We start from the raw sequence: 15,760 nt of genomic DNA on the forward strand, positions 1-15,760 counted from the left end.
TATCTTTTTTGTGATTTTTTTTTTTAGCTCATCAGCTATTGTTAGTATATTTTATGTGTGGCCCAAGACAATTCTTCTTCTTCCAACGTGGCCCAGGGAAGCCAAAAGATTGGACATCCCTGCTATAAAGGAATACCTGAGGCTGAAAATTTATAAAGAAAAGAGGTCTGTTTGGTTCGCAGTTCTGCATGCAGGTTGTACAAGAAACATGGCACCAGCATCTGCTTCTGGTGAGGGCTTCAGGCTGCTTCCACTCATGGTAGAAGGCAAAGCAGAGGAGGCATGCGCAGAGGTCACACGGTGAGAAAGGAAGCAAGAAGGTGGGGGAAGATGCCAGGCTCTTTTTAACAACCAGCTCTCATAAGAACTAACAGTGAGAACTCACGACCCCTCCGCTCCCAAGGGAGGGGAGTGATCTATTCATGCGTGATCCATCCCACGACCCAAACCCTGCCCATTAGGCCTCACTTCCAGCACTGGGAATCAAATTTCAACATCAGATTTGGATGGGACAAATATTCAAACTATAGCAGTTGGTTATATGAATCTATACATGTGATAAAATTTCATATACCACCCCTCCCCCACCAAAATGTGCATGTTGAACCTGGTAAAATCTAAGTCTGTACTTGAGTTAATAATATTACACCAACATCAATTTCCCAGTTTCGACAATGTACTATGATTATGTAAGGTATTATCACTGGAGGAAGCTGGATGAAGGTACATGGTAACTGTACTATTTTTGTAACTTCTTATGAGTCTTAACTATTTGAAAACAAAAAGACTTAGAAAACAAAGAAAAATATAAAAAATGCTTAAAGTAATATGTCATGATTCTTCATCCTTAATGAATCTTTTCAATTAACAGACCAACTACTATTACATATTGATCAGCCAACAGGGTATTTACTGTGATAATAAAACAGTATTTGTTATGATGAGAACTCGTAGACACAAAGGGAATGATGTACACTGGGGCCTACTTCAGGACGGAGGGTGGGAGGAAGGGAAGGAGCAGAAAAAATAACTATTGGGTACTAGGCTTAGTACCCGGGTGATGAAATAATCTATATAACAAACCCCCATGGCATGAGTTTACCTATATAACAAACTTGCACATGTGCCCCAAACCCAAAATAGAAATGAAAAATAATAATAAAAAAGGACAATAATATACATCAAATCAGGGGGAAAAGCAAATAATAATAATAATAATAAAATAATAAAAAAGCAGAGGAGGCCAGGTATGGTGGCTCACACCTGTAATTTTAGAACTTTGAGAAGCTGAGGCAGGAAGATCACCTGAGCCCAGTAATTTGAGGCTACAATGGGTTTGATTGCACCACTGCGCTCCTGCCTGTGCAACAGAACAAGACCCTGTCTCTTTAAATAATAATAATAAATGTAAAAAGCAGAGGGAAAGGAATATGAGAGGGAAGAGGGAGAGAGGGACCGGATAAAAAAATTAAAAGTAGATTGGGTTAAATTTATAAGCTAAACATGAAGGCCTGTCATGGCAGCTATCTGCATCTGCTCCCTAACGCCAAAACAAGTACCCTCAAGATCTGCAGAAGAGAGAAGAAAGAAAACAAAGAAACTAGTTAACACAAAATATAGAATGGAGAATATGTCAAGGGCTGCACTGGCTAATATGATAGCCACTTAAAATTAATTGAATTTAAAATTCAGTTCCTGGGCCTGAGTTCAGGTGTGATGGCTCATGCCTGTAATCCCAGCACTTCAGGAGGCCAAAGAGGGTGGATCCCTTGAGGTCAGGAGTTCAAGACCAGCCTGGCCAACATGGTGAAACCCCCTGTCTACTAAAAACGCAAAAAGAAATTAGCTGGGTGTGGTGGTGCCTGTAGTCCCAGCTACTGGGGAGGCTGAGGCAAGAGAATCGCTTGAACCTAGGAGGCGGAGGTAGCAGTGAGTCAAGATGGCGCCACTGCACTCTGGCCTGGGCGACAGAGCGAGACTCCATCTCAAAAAAATAAAATTAAATTAAAATAAAATAAAATAAAATTCAGTTCCTCATTTGCTCTGGCTACAATCCAAGTGCTCTATAGCCACAGGTAGCTAGTGGCTACCATATAAGACAGTACAGATACAGAACATTGCTATCATCATAGTAAGCTCTATTTGTCAGTGCTGCTTGAGGAAGAAAAAGGGATATGATCAGGAAAGGACCCACAGCATGCTTCTAAGATGGTAACATGCCATTTCTTAACCTAGATGGAGGCCAGTGATGTTTTGTTATTCTTCCTTAATTTTTTAATGTTTTTTACACTCTTTTGGAATATATATATATATATATATATATATATATATCAAGACAAAATAAACAAAATCAAAATACAGATTTCTGCAGATAACATGACGGTATACTTAGACAATCCAAACAACCAATTCAAGTTTCCTAGCAATAAATCAATAATTGTACATATGAAACAAATCTACAATGGGAACTTTTGATTTTACATTAGTAGAACAATATGAGAAAATTATTTCAACCACAATCCAAAAAAGTATGACATTAACTTTTATTTTTATATTTATTTTTTATTTTATATTTATTATTAATTTCATCAAACCAAAACTTTAAAGAAGCAGACAGATCCCAAAACAGACAGGAGCTGAGACCAAACAAGACTTGGTCTCATTTGAATCCCATACGGAGACCAAATAAGTCCATTTACGATATTGACAGAGTGACATCAATGCCTTACAGTTTTATTGCTAAATCAAGTTTGGCCTAAAACTGCCTCTGTACATGTTTTATGGCTGGCCTAGAGGTAATGATGGTAACCTACCTTGATGTGTAAATAGACTGTAAACTACTCTTGTAACAAATAGCCAAGTCTCAGCCAACCACATCAGCCAACTGTTCAAAACAGATTCAAATAAAGCAAATGCTCAGCTGTAACCAATCCAGCTGTTTCTGTACCTCACATTTTCTGTACTCATTTTACTTTTTATGTTCATACATGTTATCTGACCATGTGACAGCCCCGGAGTCGTTCTGAATCTATTCTTATTCTGGGGGCTACCTGATTCATGAATCATTCTTTGCTCAACTAAACTCTTCAATTTAGTTTGCCTAATATTTTCTTTTTCACAAACCTAAAAGCCCTGTCAAAAATAGAGGCTGTGGTAAAGGGAACTGGGAGGAAATTCATTGAATATACAGCTTAGAGAATAGCTGGGCAGGAGAGAACTAGGGGGAAAAGATAGCTGAAGGACCTGATGTCAGAACAATGATCAAACACTGACTTCAGAAATGATTCCATTTTAGAAGCCACAATTTGATTAGTTAGTCAAGGTATTTATGCCCCCAAGATATTGTTATAAACAATAAAGTAACTAGCCTGCAATTAGTGAAGTTCAACAGCTGGATATGGCCAAGGAAAGAGCAGAAGCCTTACTGGTACCACTACCATCACAGTGTAATTGTGGTCATACCCAAAGATGCACCTCCCTGAAGAGCAACAACAGAGTCTTAATACTGTGTGTATGGTTGGCAGGGAGGGAGGGAGAATGGAATAGATTTCACTAAAATGATCCTGTCAGCCACTAAACAAAAAATAACAACAAGCCCTAGAAGGGGGAGACCAGTACCCAGAGTTGCTGTAATATATTACCTAAAATGCCCAGTTTCCAACAAAAAATCATGAGGCATGCAAAGAAACAGGAAAGTATGACTTACACATGGGGGAAAAAGGCAGGCAATAGAAACTGCCTGTGAGAGTGACCAGATATTGGATTTAACAGAAAAAGATTTCAAAGTAGCCATTACAGATATGTTTTCAGAAATAAAGGACAGCTTGATTAAACAAGTAAAAGAAAATGTGATGACAGTGTGGCACCAAATAGAGAATATCAGTGAAGAGAACTAAGTGGAAATTTGGGAGTTAAAAAGTACAATAACTGAAATAGAATTATAGTATGTACAAAGGGTCTCATACTGCAGAAATGACCCCTAATCTCAAAGGGTCAACGTCTGTTCTTACTATAAGACCACTCTAAATCTCCCTCTAATATACATTTTTTGAAGCCACAAATTTCAACAATAAAATTTATTGTCATTCTATAATTTAATCATTAAATGTATATGCCACTTCTTAGATAACATCCATTAGGATAAATAATTAGCATTGTTTAAAAAGTGTGATACTATAAATACCAGGGTAATTATCAAATATTTGATAATAATACGAAAAATCTTACTGGTCTGACGTCACCACAGGAATTGGTAAATTGTCGAGCCAAGCCAAAATCAAGCATGTAACATTTCCTACACGTACTAGGAAAGCGACCCATAGCGAAGTTCGACTAGAAAAATAAAGAAGGAAAATATATACATTCTTATAATACTTAGTCCTTACATTTTATCATTCTTACATTTTAAGTCTTCTTCTATTTAAGTTCTATATAACACACATGTTCCAAATATACTATTCTAGTCAATGATATTTAGTGGTATTAAAATATGATTTAGTTTTGGGTTCTATTAATGCCTAATATCAGGTAAACTTTGAGCAAAAAAGGATGTAAATGACTAAGGTTACATACAAGACAACATTAACTAGACTTGGAACCCTCAGTTCTTGAAATTCTAGTCTAAGTTAATGCTTAAATGACAACCCAATCCCTACTTTTTAAAATAGGAGAAATCAGAGATGGACCAAAAAAAAAAAAACCCGTAGAAATTTAAAAGAATTTCCTATAAGCAGACAAGTGCGGTGACTCACGCCTGTAATCCCAGCACTTTGGGAGGCCGAGGTGAGTGGATCACGAGGTCAGGAGTTTGAGACCAGCCTGACCAACATGGTAAAACCCCGTTTCTACTAAAAAAAAAAAAAAAATACAAAAATTAACTGGGTGTGGTGGCGCGTGCCTGTTATTCCAGCTACTCAGGAAGCTGAGGCAGGAGAATTGCTTGAATCTAGGAGGCGGAGATTGCAGTGAGCCGAGATTGCGCCACAGCACTCCAGCCTGGGTGACAGAGTGAGACTCTGTCACAAAAAAAAAAAAAAAAAGAATTTCCTATAAGCATCATAAAGCTGAATTTCACTAAGTCCAAAATTAAAATACAATTTATAGAAACATTTCAAAACAGACTTAAGGAAAATACACTTTGTATTCTTCCCCTAATGAAAATCAGTGTGATATTAAATGACCACAAATGCAAAGATGAGTATGTAAGTAAGAGGACTTGTGAAGGTAAAAGCCAAATTGTTACCAGAATTGTTAGTTTTTTTTGTTTGTTTTAATATTGTTCTACTTATGGGCTTTCTGATAAAAATAGAAACTCTTCCAATTACCATGGTTCTCAAATAATGATGCATAGAAATAGACTGACTCTACTACGTTAAATTTAGTCAGCATTTTCATGTAAGCTAATTTTAGAAGTCATGTAACAACTGACGGTTATACTTTTCAACTGTACCAACATATGATACATTTATAGTAAATATGGTATATCAGAAATGGGTCATTTCACCTAATGAACAATCAAACACCAAAAAGGACAAAAAAGCCTATTTCACACTTATGGAAATGACAATTTCTAAGACAAACAGAATAGCAAATAAAAACCCCACTATATTTCCACAGTAGCAGTCAGGAGAAAAATAAGGTCTTTCACAACTGATGATTTCTTATAATTTTTGACTTAACAAATAGTTCAACAACACAGTATGAACAACTAAAAGCAACATATATAGTTTTTTAACCAATATATCTATAAAAGAAACCAGGGAATAATGCCAATTTAGGCATAAGGTTAAGTAACTGGCAATGTTAGCACACATAATAATAGTCAAACATAAAAGCTTTTTTAAGAGACAGGGTCTCACTATGCTGCCCAGGCTGGAGTGCAGTGGCTATCCACAGGAGCGATCATAGCTCACTGTAGTCTCCCTCTCCTATACTCAAGGAATCCTCCGGCTTTAGCCTCCTGAGTAGCTGGGACTATGGGCACGTGCCACTGCCCCAGTCTCAGTTTTTATTTTTACTGTATGAGAAAAACTCCTGAAAATAAGTTGTAGTTGTAATTATCACTTAAAAAAATTAACAGGTAAGTTATATTTTTGCTTCCAGGTCTCTATTGGAACGAAAATATTACCTTGTATTTTACCACAGCAAATACACAAAGCTACATTTGTAATTTATTGTGTCCCATCATAACATTAAAAGTATCAAACTCATTCTGTGCTCTGGATAGAAAAGGTCCCTACCGGTTTGATGTCTCGATGCAAGAATCCCACAGAATGAATGCTTTCAATAGACTCCAAAATCTGTCTACCCAGCCGGAGAGTTGTACTAATGGTGAATGTGCCTCGGGACTGGCTACGGCGAAGATCTGCCAGATTCCGACCCTATGGAAATCAAATAAACACTTTCAAATACAGTACTAAAACTATATTATAAGAGAAGACTGGGAAACTACTCACTTACCATTAAAAGATGTTTTCAGTAAAATAGCAAGAATTTTTTTTTTTTTTTTTTTGAGATGGAGTCTCGCTCTGTTGCCCAGGCTGGAGTGCAATGGCACGATCTCGGCTCACTGCAACCTCCACCTCCCGGGTTCAACCGATTATCCTGCTTCAGCCTCCCAAGTAGCTGGGGTTACAGGTACACGCCACCATGCCCAGCAAATTTTTCTATTTTTAGTAGAGATGGGGTTTCACCATGTTGGTCAGGCTGGTCTCGAACTCCTGACCTCAGGTGATCCACCTGCCTCAGCCTCCCAAAGTGCTGGGATTACAGGCATGAACCACTGCACCCAGCCAATAGCAAGAATTTTACCCAAATTGTGATCCTCTCACTCAACAGATCTCTTAATCATACGAATGTTTCAGACAAGTTTTAGAAAAACCAGATTTTTAGCATATCATGTTTCTGATTCATCATGTTTCCTTTTATCTCTGAAGTCATAACAAAAAAGTCTTGATTATTTAAAACATAAGTAATCAAATATATAATTTATATTATTTACATTTATATTTATTTATTTAAAATATGTGATCAGGCCAGGAGCGGTGGCTCACGCCTGTAATCCCAGCACTTTGGGAGGCTGAGGTGGGCAGATCACGAGGTCAGGAGATTGAGACTATCCTGGCTAACACGGTGAAACCCTGTCTCTACTAAAAATACAAAAATTTAGCCAGGTGTGGTGGTACGCGCCTGTAGTCCCAGCTACTCGGGAGGCTGAGGCAGAAGAATCACTTGAACCAGGGAGGCGGAGGTTGCAGTGAGCCAAGATCACGCCACTGCACTACAGCCTGGGCAACAGAGCAAGACTCCATCTCAAAAAAAAAAATATATGTGTGTGTGTGTGTGTGTGTGTGTGTGTGTGTGTGTGTGTGTGTGTGTGTGTGTGTGTGTGTGTGAGATCAAGTATATATAATGCATATACATACAAAGGGCACTAATTCCTTATTACTGCCTAACATATATTCTCATATAAGCTACTTAACTTTCTTCAATCAGTTTCCTCATAAAAACAAGCTAATAAAATCTACCTCACAGAGCTCTGTGAGGATTAAACAAGACCTATATTTAAAGTTTTTTTGTGTGTTTTTTGTTTTTTAAATAGAGATGGGGTCTCGCTATGTTGATCAGGCTGGTCTCAAACTCCTTGTCTCCCATCTTGGCCTCCTGACATGCTGGGATTACAGGTGTGAGCCACCATGCCTGACCCCATAAAAAGTTTTTAGAATACTGTGTGGTACACAATAGGTACTCCACATATGCTAACTATTGTTATTATGACCAAACATTATATGACATACATTCAATTTGCTTGTAGAAGTATATAAAAGCAATGAATACATCCAGCCTCTGCCATTCATGATTGCACTGAAGCCTCACAGTACCCTAAATAGAAGCTGTTCCTGTGTCTGTTTTACAGATAAGGAAACTGAGGTTCAAAGAGGTTAAATAATGTTAACCTGTTAATGTAAAGCTGTTTTCCAAATCTAACTCTGTCTGACCCCAAAGTGCTCTTCTTTTACAGTCCTCTTTCACAGAGCTTTTCTACAGACTTTTTCATGATGCTGCTCCACCAAGGTTCCTTGCTGCTTAGGTAACAAACCAGTAATCTGAAAAGGAGAGCAGGACCATGGCCCTGCAGCACTACCTCCCAAAGAAAAGACTGGCTCTCCTATCACAAGGGGATTTAAATATCCCAATCTATTCCCACAATTTTATAATATATCGTTAGGGGTACTATGCGACTAATATCATCACTTCATCTAAAGACAACTGATTCACTTTTGAAAAGTAATAAATTCTTAGATTAATATCATTCAAAATAAAATATGAAGTACTCCTTAAGTAACAGTTTAAAAGTTACAGTAAAGTCAGGATCCTTTCATACTTCGTATCTTCTTTTTTAAATGCAGCTTTCTCATAATATAAATTAATTGGGATTTACCATAGTTATTATTTTTAATGGAAATTTGTTGTTCCCCACACCTGTAGCAAATGTTAAATAAGTGACAATCTACAGCAGTGAACTGTATAACCATGTGAGAGTACCTAATAACTTTTATTAGCATTCCAATAGTTTTTTCTTCAAAAATCAAAATTGTGATTGCCGAAAATATACCTAATATTGAAATTTTATTTGTAAACAGCTTTCACCACAAAAACTTTCAAAAGGAAATCAATTAAATTTTATTTATGACATTAGTAATACTTTAAAAGATTTAAATATTTTAAAATATAAGCCTAACATATCAACTCACAAAATCTGAGAAGGTAAACACAAAACTGATAAGAGTATGGGGTAAAGTGTTATTAACATGGTAAAAACATGCAGGTACCCACTAAATTATACTTTAAATACTGCTAATGAATTATTATTTGTTACAAAGAAAAACTGAAAACAACCTATACAATAGTCCATGGTTATACATGGTTTTACTTTATCCATGGTTTTACTTTACTGATTTCAGTTACCCACAGTCAACCGTGGTCCGAATATATTAAAACGGAATATGCCAGAAATAAACAGTTAATAAGTTTTACTTTACAGGCCATTCTGAGTAGTGTGATGAAATCTCATACCATCCTGCTCTGTCAGGCCCAGGACGTGAATCACCCCTTTAGTCCAGCGTATCCACATGTTGTTACCTGCCCATTAATCACTTATGGCCCAATCAGTTACCCAGATGTCCAAGGTTCGGTGTGATCTGTGGTTTTAGGCATCCACTTGGGGCCTTAGAAAGTATCTCCTCAGATAAGGGGGTACTATTGTAAGTACATTAATAAATGAATAGTTACATAAATAATGGTACACTCATCTTACTGACTGATATGCAGTCATTCAAAAAATGAAGAATCAAGAACTTATGAACACAAGAAAACATCAGACACTGGGGTCTACTGGAGGGGGGAGGATTGAAGGAGGGAGAGGAGCAGAAAAGATAACTATTGGGATTAACTGAGCTTAATACCTGGGTGATGTAATATTACATACAAAAAAACCCCATGACACATGTTTATCTATGTAACAAACCTTCACATGTTCCCCCAAACCTAAAATAAAAATTTTTTAAATAAAATAAAATGTCACAAGCCACCACAGTTTGTAAAAGAAAAAAAAAAAAGGAAGAGGACTATATATAGTAATGTAGAATGAATAAAAGAAGCAAGTTCATTTCTCTATAAATTTACAAGATCTCAATAAAAATGCAAGTGAATTGCTAAATTGAAGATATGAAACATACCCAAAAGGAGAAAAAATAATATAATAAACCTTCATGTATCTACTGGTCACCAGAATTAATAATTATCAATTCATGGCCAGTCTTGTTTCATCTATTATTCACCTCCCCGTCCATATCCTCTCCCCTCCCACCCACATGTACTGAATTATTTTCATGTAAATTCTAACCGTATAATTTCATCTATATACATTAAAAAGTGTAGGCCAGGTGTGGTGGCTCACATCTATAACCCCAACACTTTGGGAAGCCAAGGCAGGAGGATCACTTGAGCCCAAGAGTTCAAGACCAGCCTGGGCAACATACTGAGACCTCATCACTAAAAAATATTAAAAAATTAGGACCAGGCATGGTGGCTCACGTCTGTAATCCCAGCACTTTAAGAGGTCAAGGCAGGCGGATCACAAGATCAAGATATTGAGACCATCCTGGCCAACATGGTAAAACCCCGTCTCTACTAAAAATACAAAAATTAGCTGGGTGTGGTGGCAGTGCGTGCCTGTAGTCCAGGCTATTCAGGAGGCTGAGGCAGCAGAATCGCTTGAACCCGGGAGGTAGAGGTTGCAACGAGCTGAGATCGCACCACTGCACTCCAGACTGGGCGACAGAGAGAGACTCTGTCTCAAAAAAACAAAACAAAACAAAACAAAATTAGCTGGGCATGGTGGCACACACTTGTAGTCCCAGCTACTCAGGAAGGTGTGGTAAGAGGATCACTTGACCCCAGGAGGTAGACACGGAAGCGAGCTGTGATCACTCCACTGTGCTCCAGCCAGAGCAAGACCCCATCTCAAAAAAAAAAAAAAAAGGGGGAGGTGTATAAAAGGAAAGAGATAAAAATGTAAGTAGAAGTTATTAGCAATTATATCATTGTTAATTCGAATTAGAAACATCAATATGAACCATGGCATACTATCTCATTTTTTTAAATGTATTTCTTAAATCCATCCACTTGAAAAGAATTAAAAATAATGACCAACCCACTTTCAACAGACATCCACATCATCTAGAGTTTGGTCTCTAAACATCATTTCCCAGTAAAAGGAGCCAAGGCTTAACGGAGAAATGGCTGATTCCAGATCTGGAGTATGAAATATACAGGATGAGCCTGGTATATAGTGTTGCACCAAAAAATAAGGATGCTATCAAAGACTGCTGCAGCCTAGTCCTAACAAAATGAATCCAGATCTAACATGAAAGAAGCCCCTGTAGCAAAAGATGAGACAATTTGAATATTAAAAAAACCGTAGGCCAGGTGCCTGTAATCCTAGCACTTTGGGGGTTTGAGATTAGCCTGGCCAACATGGGGAAACCCCATCTCTACTAAAAATAAAAAAATTAGCTGGGTATGGTGGCATGTGCCTGTAATCCCAGCTACTCGGGAGGTTGAAGCAGGAGAATCGCTAGAACCCAGGAGTTAGAGGTTGCAGGGAGCCAAGATCCTGCCACTGCACTCCAGACTGGGCAACAGAGTGAGACTCCGTCTCAAAAAAATAAATAAAACTGCAATAATTGAAAGACATCAAACATGTTAAATCCATGAATTTATGGATTTATTATATAGTTACATATTTATTATGTGTTTATATTAGGGAACCAATTCATTATTCTAAAAACTGATAAATAAAATAATCAAGTAGTAGTCCTGCCTTTCCTATATAAAATATACTTGAGGACAACCTAATAGTGAATGCAGTGCTTTTGAAGAAGAATTCTAGTTAACAAAAGAAAAATAAAATGATAGAACACTGTATTTGCAACCCCCATTAAAATAATGGATGATGATTACAAATGGATTGATAAAACCATTAGGAGAAAAACCACTGGTAACTTTAAAATGGATGGATCAGACTGACAATGCCTGAACCCACTGACCAATCTTAACCTCACTGAAAGAGAGACAACCAGATACTGTCTCCTGATGTGATTCAAGAGGAAGCATACAACCCACCTCTGAAGTATCCTTGCAAAGTAAAACTGGAATCTTATATAATCATCAATTTATAGAAAATACAGGGGACAGAAATACATATTAAAGACAACCACAGGGAAACAACCAGCAAAATCCAGAATATGGTAATGTGCGCGTGTCAAATTCCTCCATTTTTATCGACAACAATAAACACAATGAAAAGAAAATTGCAAGAAAATAAAAGACAGAGGGAGAACCAATAGATTAAAAGAGGCTTAAGCAATGTGTGAACCCTATTTGGAACTCAATTCAAATAAACCAAATGTAAAAAAAAATTTTTTGTTAAAGAGATGGACAATCAATGAAACTGAAGATTGGTTTGATATTTGTGCTATTATTAAGGAATTATTATTAGGTATTGTGGTTACTTTAAAAAAAAGAGTTCTGGTCTTCTAGAAATGTATATATAGATAAAATATGCCTTGGATTAGCTATTAATTTTGGGAGGGATAGGAGAAAGAGAAAATACTTCAAACAAGATTAGCCATATATTGATAGTTGTTGAAGTTGGGTAATGAGTAGATGGGTGTAAATTATACTATTCTCTCTACTTTGTATGTGTTTAATTTTTCCCATAATAAAAAGCTTTTAAAAGGTAGTAGGTGTTAGGCAATCTAGATCTACAGTGGTACCGGTTAGAGAACTTGAAAAAATGTTTTGCACCTCTGTAGTTGATGTACTTATCACAATATATCACCCTTTGGCTATACTAAAGATGCTCATATAAAGCTTCAATGGTGACAAAATATTAGGTGAGACCTGGCCAAGGTCTTGCAAGGGGAATTCAGGAAAAAAAAATGTGTACAACTGCTTGAGCTCTGTAAGATTTTAAAAAACATTTTAATGGCAAATAGAATTTCTACAACAGAGATAACGTTGTTCCTTAAAAATTTTTAAGGCAGATATTATGTAACTGAATCAGCAGGAGGAAAAGAACAAGTTTATCTTAAGAATAATGAATTTATGGTTTTTCGAATAAATTAAGATTCTCTGTGGGAAGCTGAATACATGGAGGAGACCCAGTAGTTATCTTCCATATGTCAAATAAGAGAAAATATGCTCTAGCGGTTATACCAGCTTTAGCCTAATCCCAAATCAAGTCAACTACAAACTGTACAGATGGGAGTTTAAATGAGTTAACTTTCTTGTGACAGGAAAAAAATATAGCATGCAATTCAAATGGAAAAGTTCTTAGACAAATCCATAGGAGCTTGGCAAAAGCCACAAAGGTCATCATTGCCTAATATACACCAGTCTCTTAGGTTTCCCAGTACCAGGAGCCTTCCCATTTACAGAAAGTCAGATTTAGGTAAGTACAAGAATGAAAATGAGTATATGCTAAGACTCAGAAAGACTCTGCAGACTAAAGAAAAAAAGCTGCTTTCTATAATTCTCCAGTCAATAGTAACCTGAGACAAAACAGTTTTCTCTTATTACTGCCTAAAGAATACTGGGTTCAGGCTTCCACCAAGCTTTAATACCCATCAAGTAGGCTAGTACCAGACAAATCACAAACCTCCTTGAGACTCAGCTTCTCCATGTGCAAAAGAGGGATAAAACTTGTTCTCTCCTCCCCATGGGGGTATAATGAGGATCAAATAAGATGATAAATCCAGATGAAAACTATAAAATGTCACGCAAAAATTTATATTATTACTAGCCAAAATGAGAGAAAGCAGGATCCAAATTAATGATCTAAAAAGGTTTAGAGGCTGGGCGCGGTGGCTTACGTCTAGAATCCCAGGGCTCTGGGAGACTGAGGCGGGCAGATCACCTTAGGTCAGGAGTTCAAGACCAGCCTGGCCAACATGGTGAAACCCTGTCTCTACTAAAAATACAAAAATTAGACAGGTGTGGTGGCGCGCACCCGCAGTCCCAGCTACACCGGAGGCTAAGGCAGGAGAATCACTTGAACCTGGGAGGTGAAGGTTGCAGTGAGCTGAGATCATGCCACTGCACTCTAGCCTGGGTGACAAAGCGAGACTCCATCACAAAAAAAAAAAAAAAAAAAAAGGCCAGGCATAGTGGCTCATGCCTGTAATCCCAGCACTTTGAGGGGCCGAGGTAGGTGGATCATTTGAGGTCAGGAGTTCGAGACCAGCCTGGGCAAAATGGTGAAACCCAGTCTCTAATTAAAAACATAAAAATTAGGCAGGTGTGGTGGCGTGTGCCTGTAATCCCAGCTACTTGAGAGGCTGAGGCACAATAATCACCTGAACCCAGGAGGTGGAAGTTGCAGTGAGCCGAGATCATGCCACTGCGCTCCTGCCCGGTGACAGAGTGAGACTCTGTCTCAAAAAAAAAAAAGGCTCAGGGATAGCTGCTTAAAGAAATAAAACTAGGCTGGCTCAAGAGTTAGTGAATCACATGACTCAGAAAGACCTTAAGATTATAGTCTACAGAGGTTAGTATCTTTAAATCTAAATGAAATCTGAAGGATGGCTGAGGGAAACAAGAAAAGCCTCCTGATGAGAAGAGGAAGCATTTAGGCCAGGATCTATGTCTCTAGAATCACTGTTATTTAGATAACTTGAAAGAAAGTAAAGAAACCTGCTGGGTGCGGTGGCTCACACCTGTAATCCCAGCACTTTGGGAGGCTGAGGCGGGCAGATCGCCTGAGGTTAGGAGTTTAATACCAGCCTGGCCAGCATGGTGAAACCCTGTCTCTACTAAAAATACAAAAAGTAGCCAGGCGTGGTGGCAACTACCTGTAATCCCAGCTATTCCAGAAGCTGAGGCAGGAGAATCGCTTGAACCCGGGAGGTGGAGGTTGCAGTGAGCCAAGATCACGCCATTGCACTCAGCCTGGGTGACAGAGCGAGACTCTGTCTCAAAAAATAAAATAAAATAAAATAAAGAAATCAAATGCCCAAAACAACGTTTGCTTAAGATGAAAAGAAATACTGAGAATTCTAGATCTAGTCAGCAAGATCAAGATGAACCATGGTTTTTAAACTTTGAGGGTGACTATAGTTCAGGGTGTGTGTGTGTGTGTGTGTGTGTATGTGTGTGTTTTTAGGGTCAGAGGTAGTGTCAGAAAAAATAGAAAGGTTTCCCTCTTCGCCCCATTGTAGCCATTATCCCAATATTCCTTTTCTGAATTTCTTTCCTCTGCTCCCTCGACCTAACTCCACTACCATCTAAATAACAGGGAACAGGCCGGGGGGCAGTGGCTCACACCTGTAATCCCAACACTTTGGGAAGCCAAGGCAGGCAGACCACCTGAGGTCAGGAGTTCGAGACCAGCCTGGCCAACATGATGAAATCCCATCTCTACTAAAAATACAGAAATTAGCCGGGCATGGTGGAGTACGGCTGTACTCCCAGCTACTTGGGAGGCTGAGGCAGAAGAATCGCTTGAACCTGGGAGAGGGAGGTTTCAGTGAGCCAAGATTGCACTACTACACTCCAGCTTGGGTGACAGACCAAGACTCTGTCTCAAAAAAAAATATATAGGGAACAGAGTTATGTTACTGATGAAAAGAAAAAGAAAAAGGAATGGCATTTCTCCTCTATCTCAACTACTGTTTAAAGTTTCAAGTAGTCAAGACTTGCTATGGTTTTTCTTTTCTTTTTCAATATTTATTTTAGATTCAGGGGCATACGTGCAGGTTTGATACATGGGCAAATTGTGTGTTGCTGGGGTTTGGTGTGGAAACGACTTTGGCACACAGGTAGTGGGCATAGTATCCAATAGGTAGTTTTTCGACCCTCATCCTCCTTCTTTGCTCCACCCTCAAATTAGGCCCTGGTGTCTATTGTCCCCCTCTTTGTGTCCATGTGTACTCAATGTTTAGCTCCCACTTATCAGTAAGAACATGCAGTATTCGGTTTTCTATTCCTGCATTAATTTGCTTAGGATAATGGCCTCCAGCTGCATCCATGTTGCTGCAAAGAACATGATTTCATTCATTTTTATAGCTGTGTAGTATTCCACGGTATACATGTACCACATTTTCTTTATCCAGTTCACCATTGATGGGCACGTAAGGTTAATTCCACTTGTTTGCTATTGTGAATAGTGCTGCAATGAACATATAAGTGCATGTGTCTC

At 38.2% G+C, this 15,760-nt stretch overlaps 1 protein-coding gene across 4 annotated transcripts in view; it reads right to left on the reverse strand.

Moving 5' to 3' along the window:
• The window catches only part of TTBK2 (tau tubulin kinase 2), a 176,126-nt gene that overhangs the window by 76,793 nt on the left and 83,573 nt on the right, over positions 1 to 15,760 (reverse strand). For all 4 annotated transcript variants that reach the window (XM_063652156.1, XM_063652155.1, XM_054452122.2 and 1 more), the window contains 2 exons: positions 6,240 to 6,380; positions 4,228 to 4,332 (listed from right to left, as the gene is read on the reverse strand). In XM_063652156.1, coding sequence (XP_063508226.1) covers positions 4,228 to 4,332; positions 6,240 to 6,380 — 246 coding nt within the window. The remainder of the gene's footprint in view (positions 1 to 4,227; positions 4,333 to 6,239; positions 6,381 to 15,760) is intronic.

Source organism: Pongo pygmaeus, chromosome 16 (assembly GCF_028885625.2).
Source record: "Pongo pygmaeus isolate AG05252 chromosome 16, NHGRI_mPonPyg2-v2.0_pri, whole genome shotgun sequence".
Classification (NCBI taxonomy): Eukaryota; Metazoa; Chordata; class Mammalia; order Primates; family Hominidae; genus Pongo; species Pongo pygmaeus.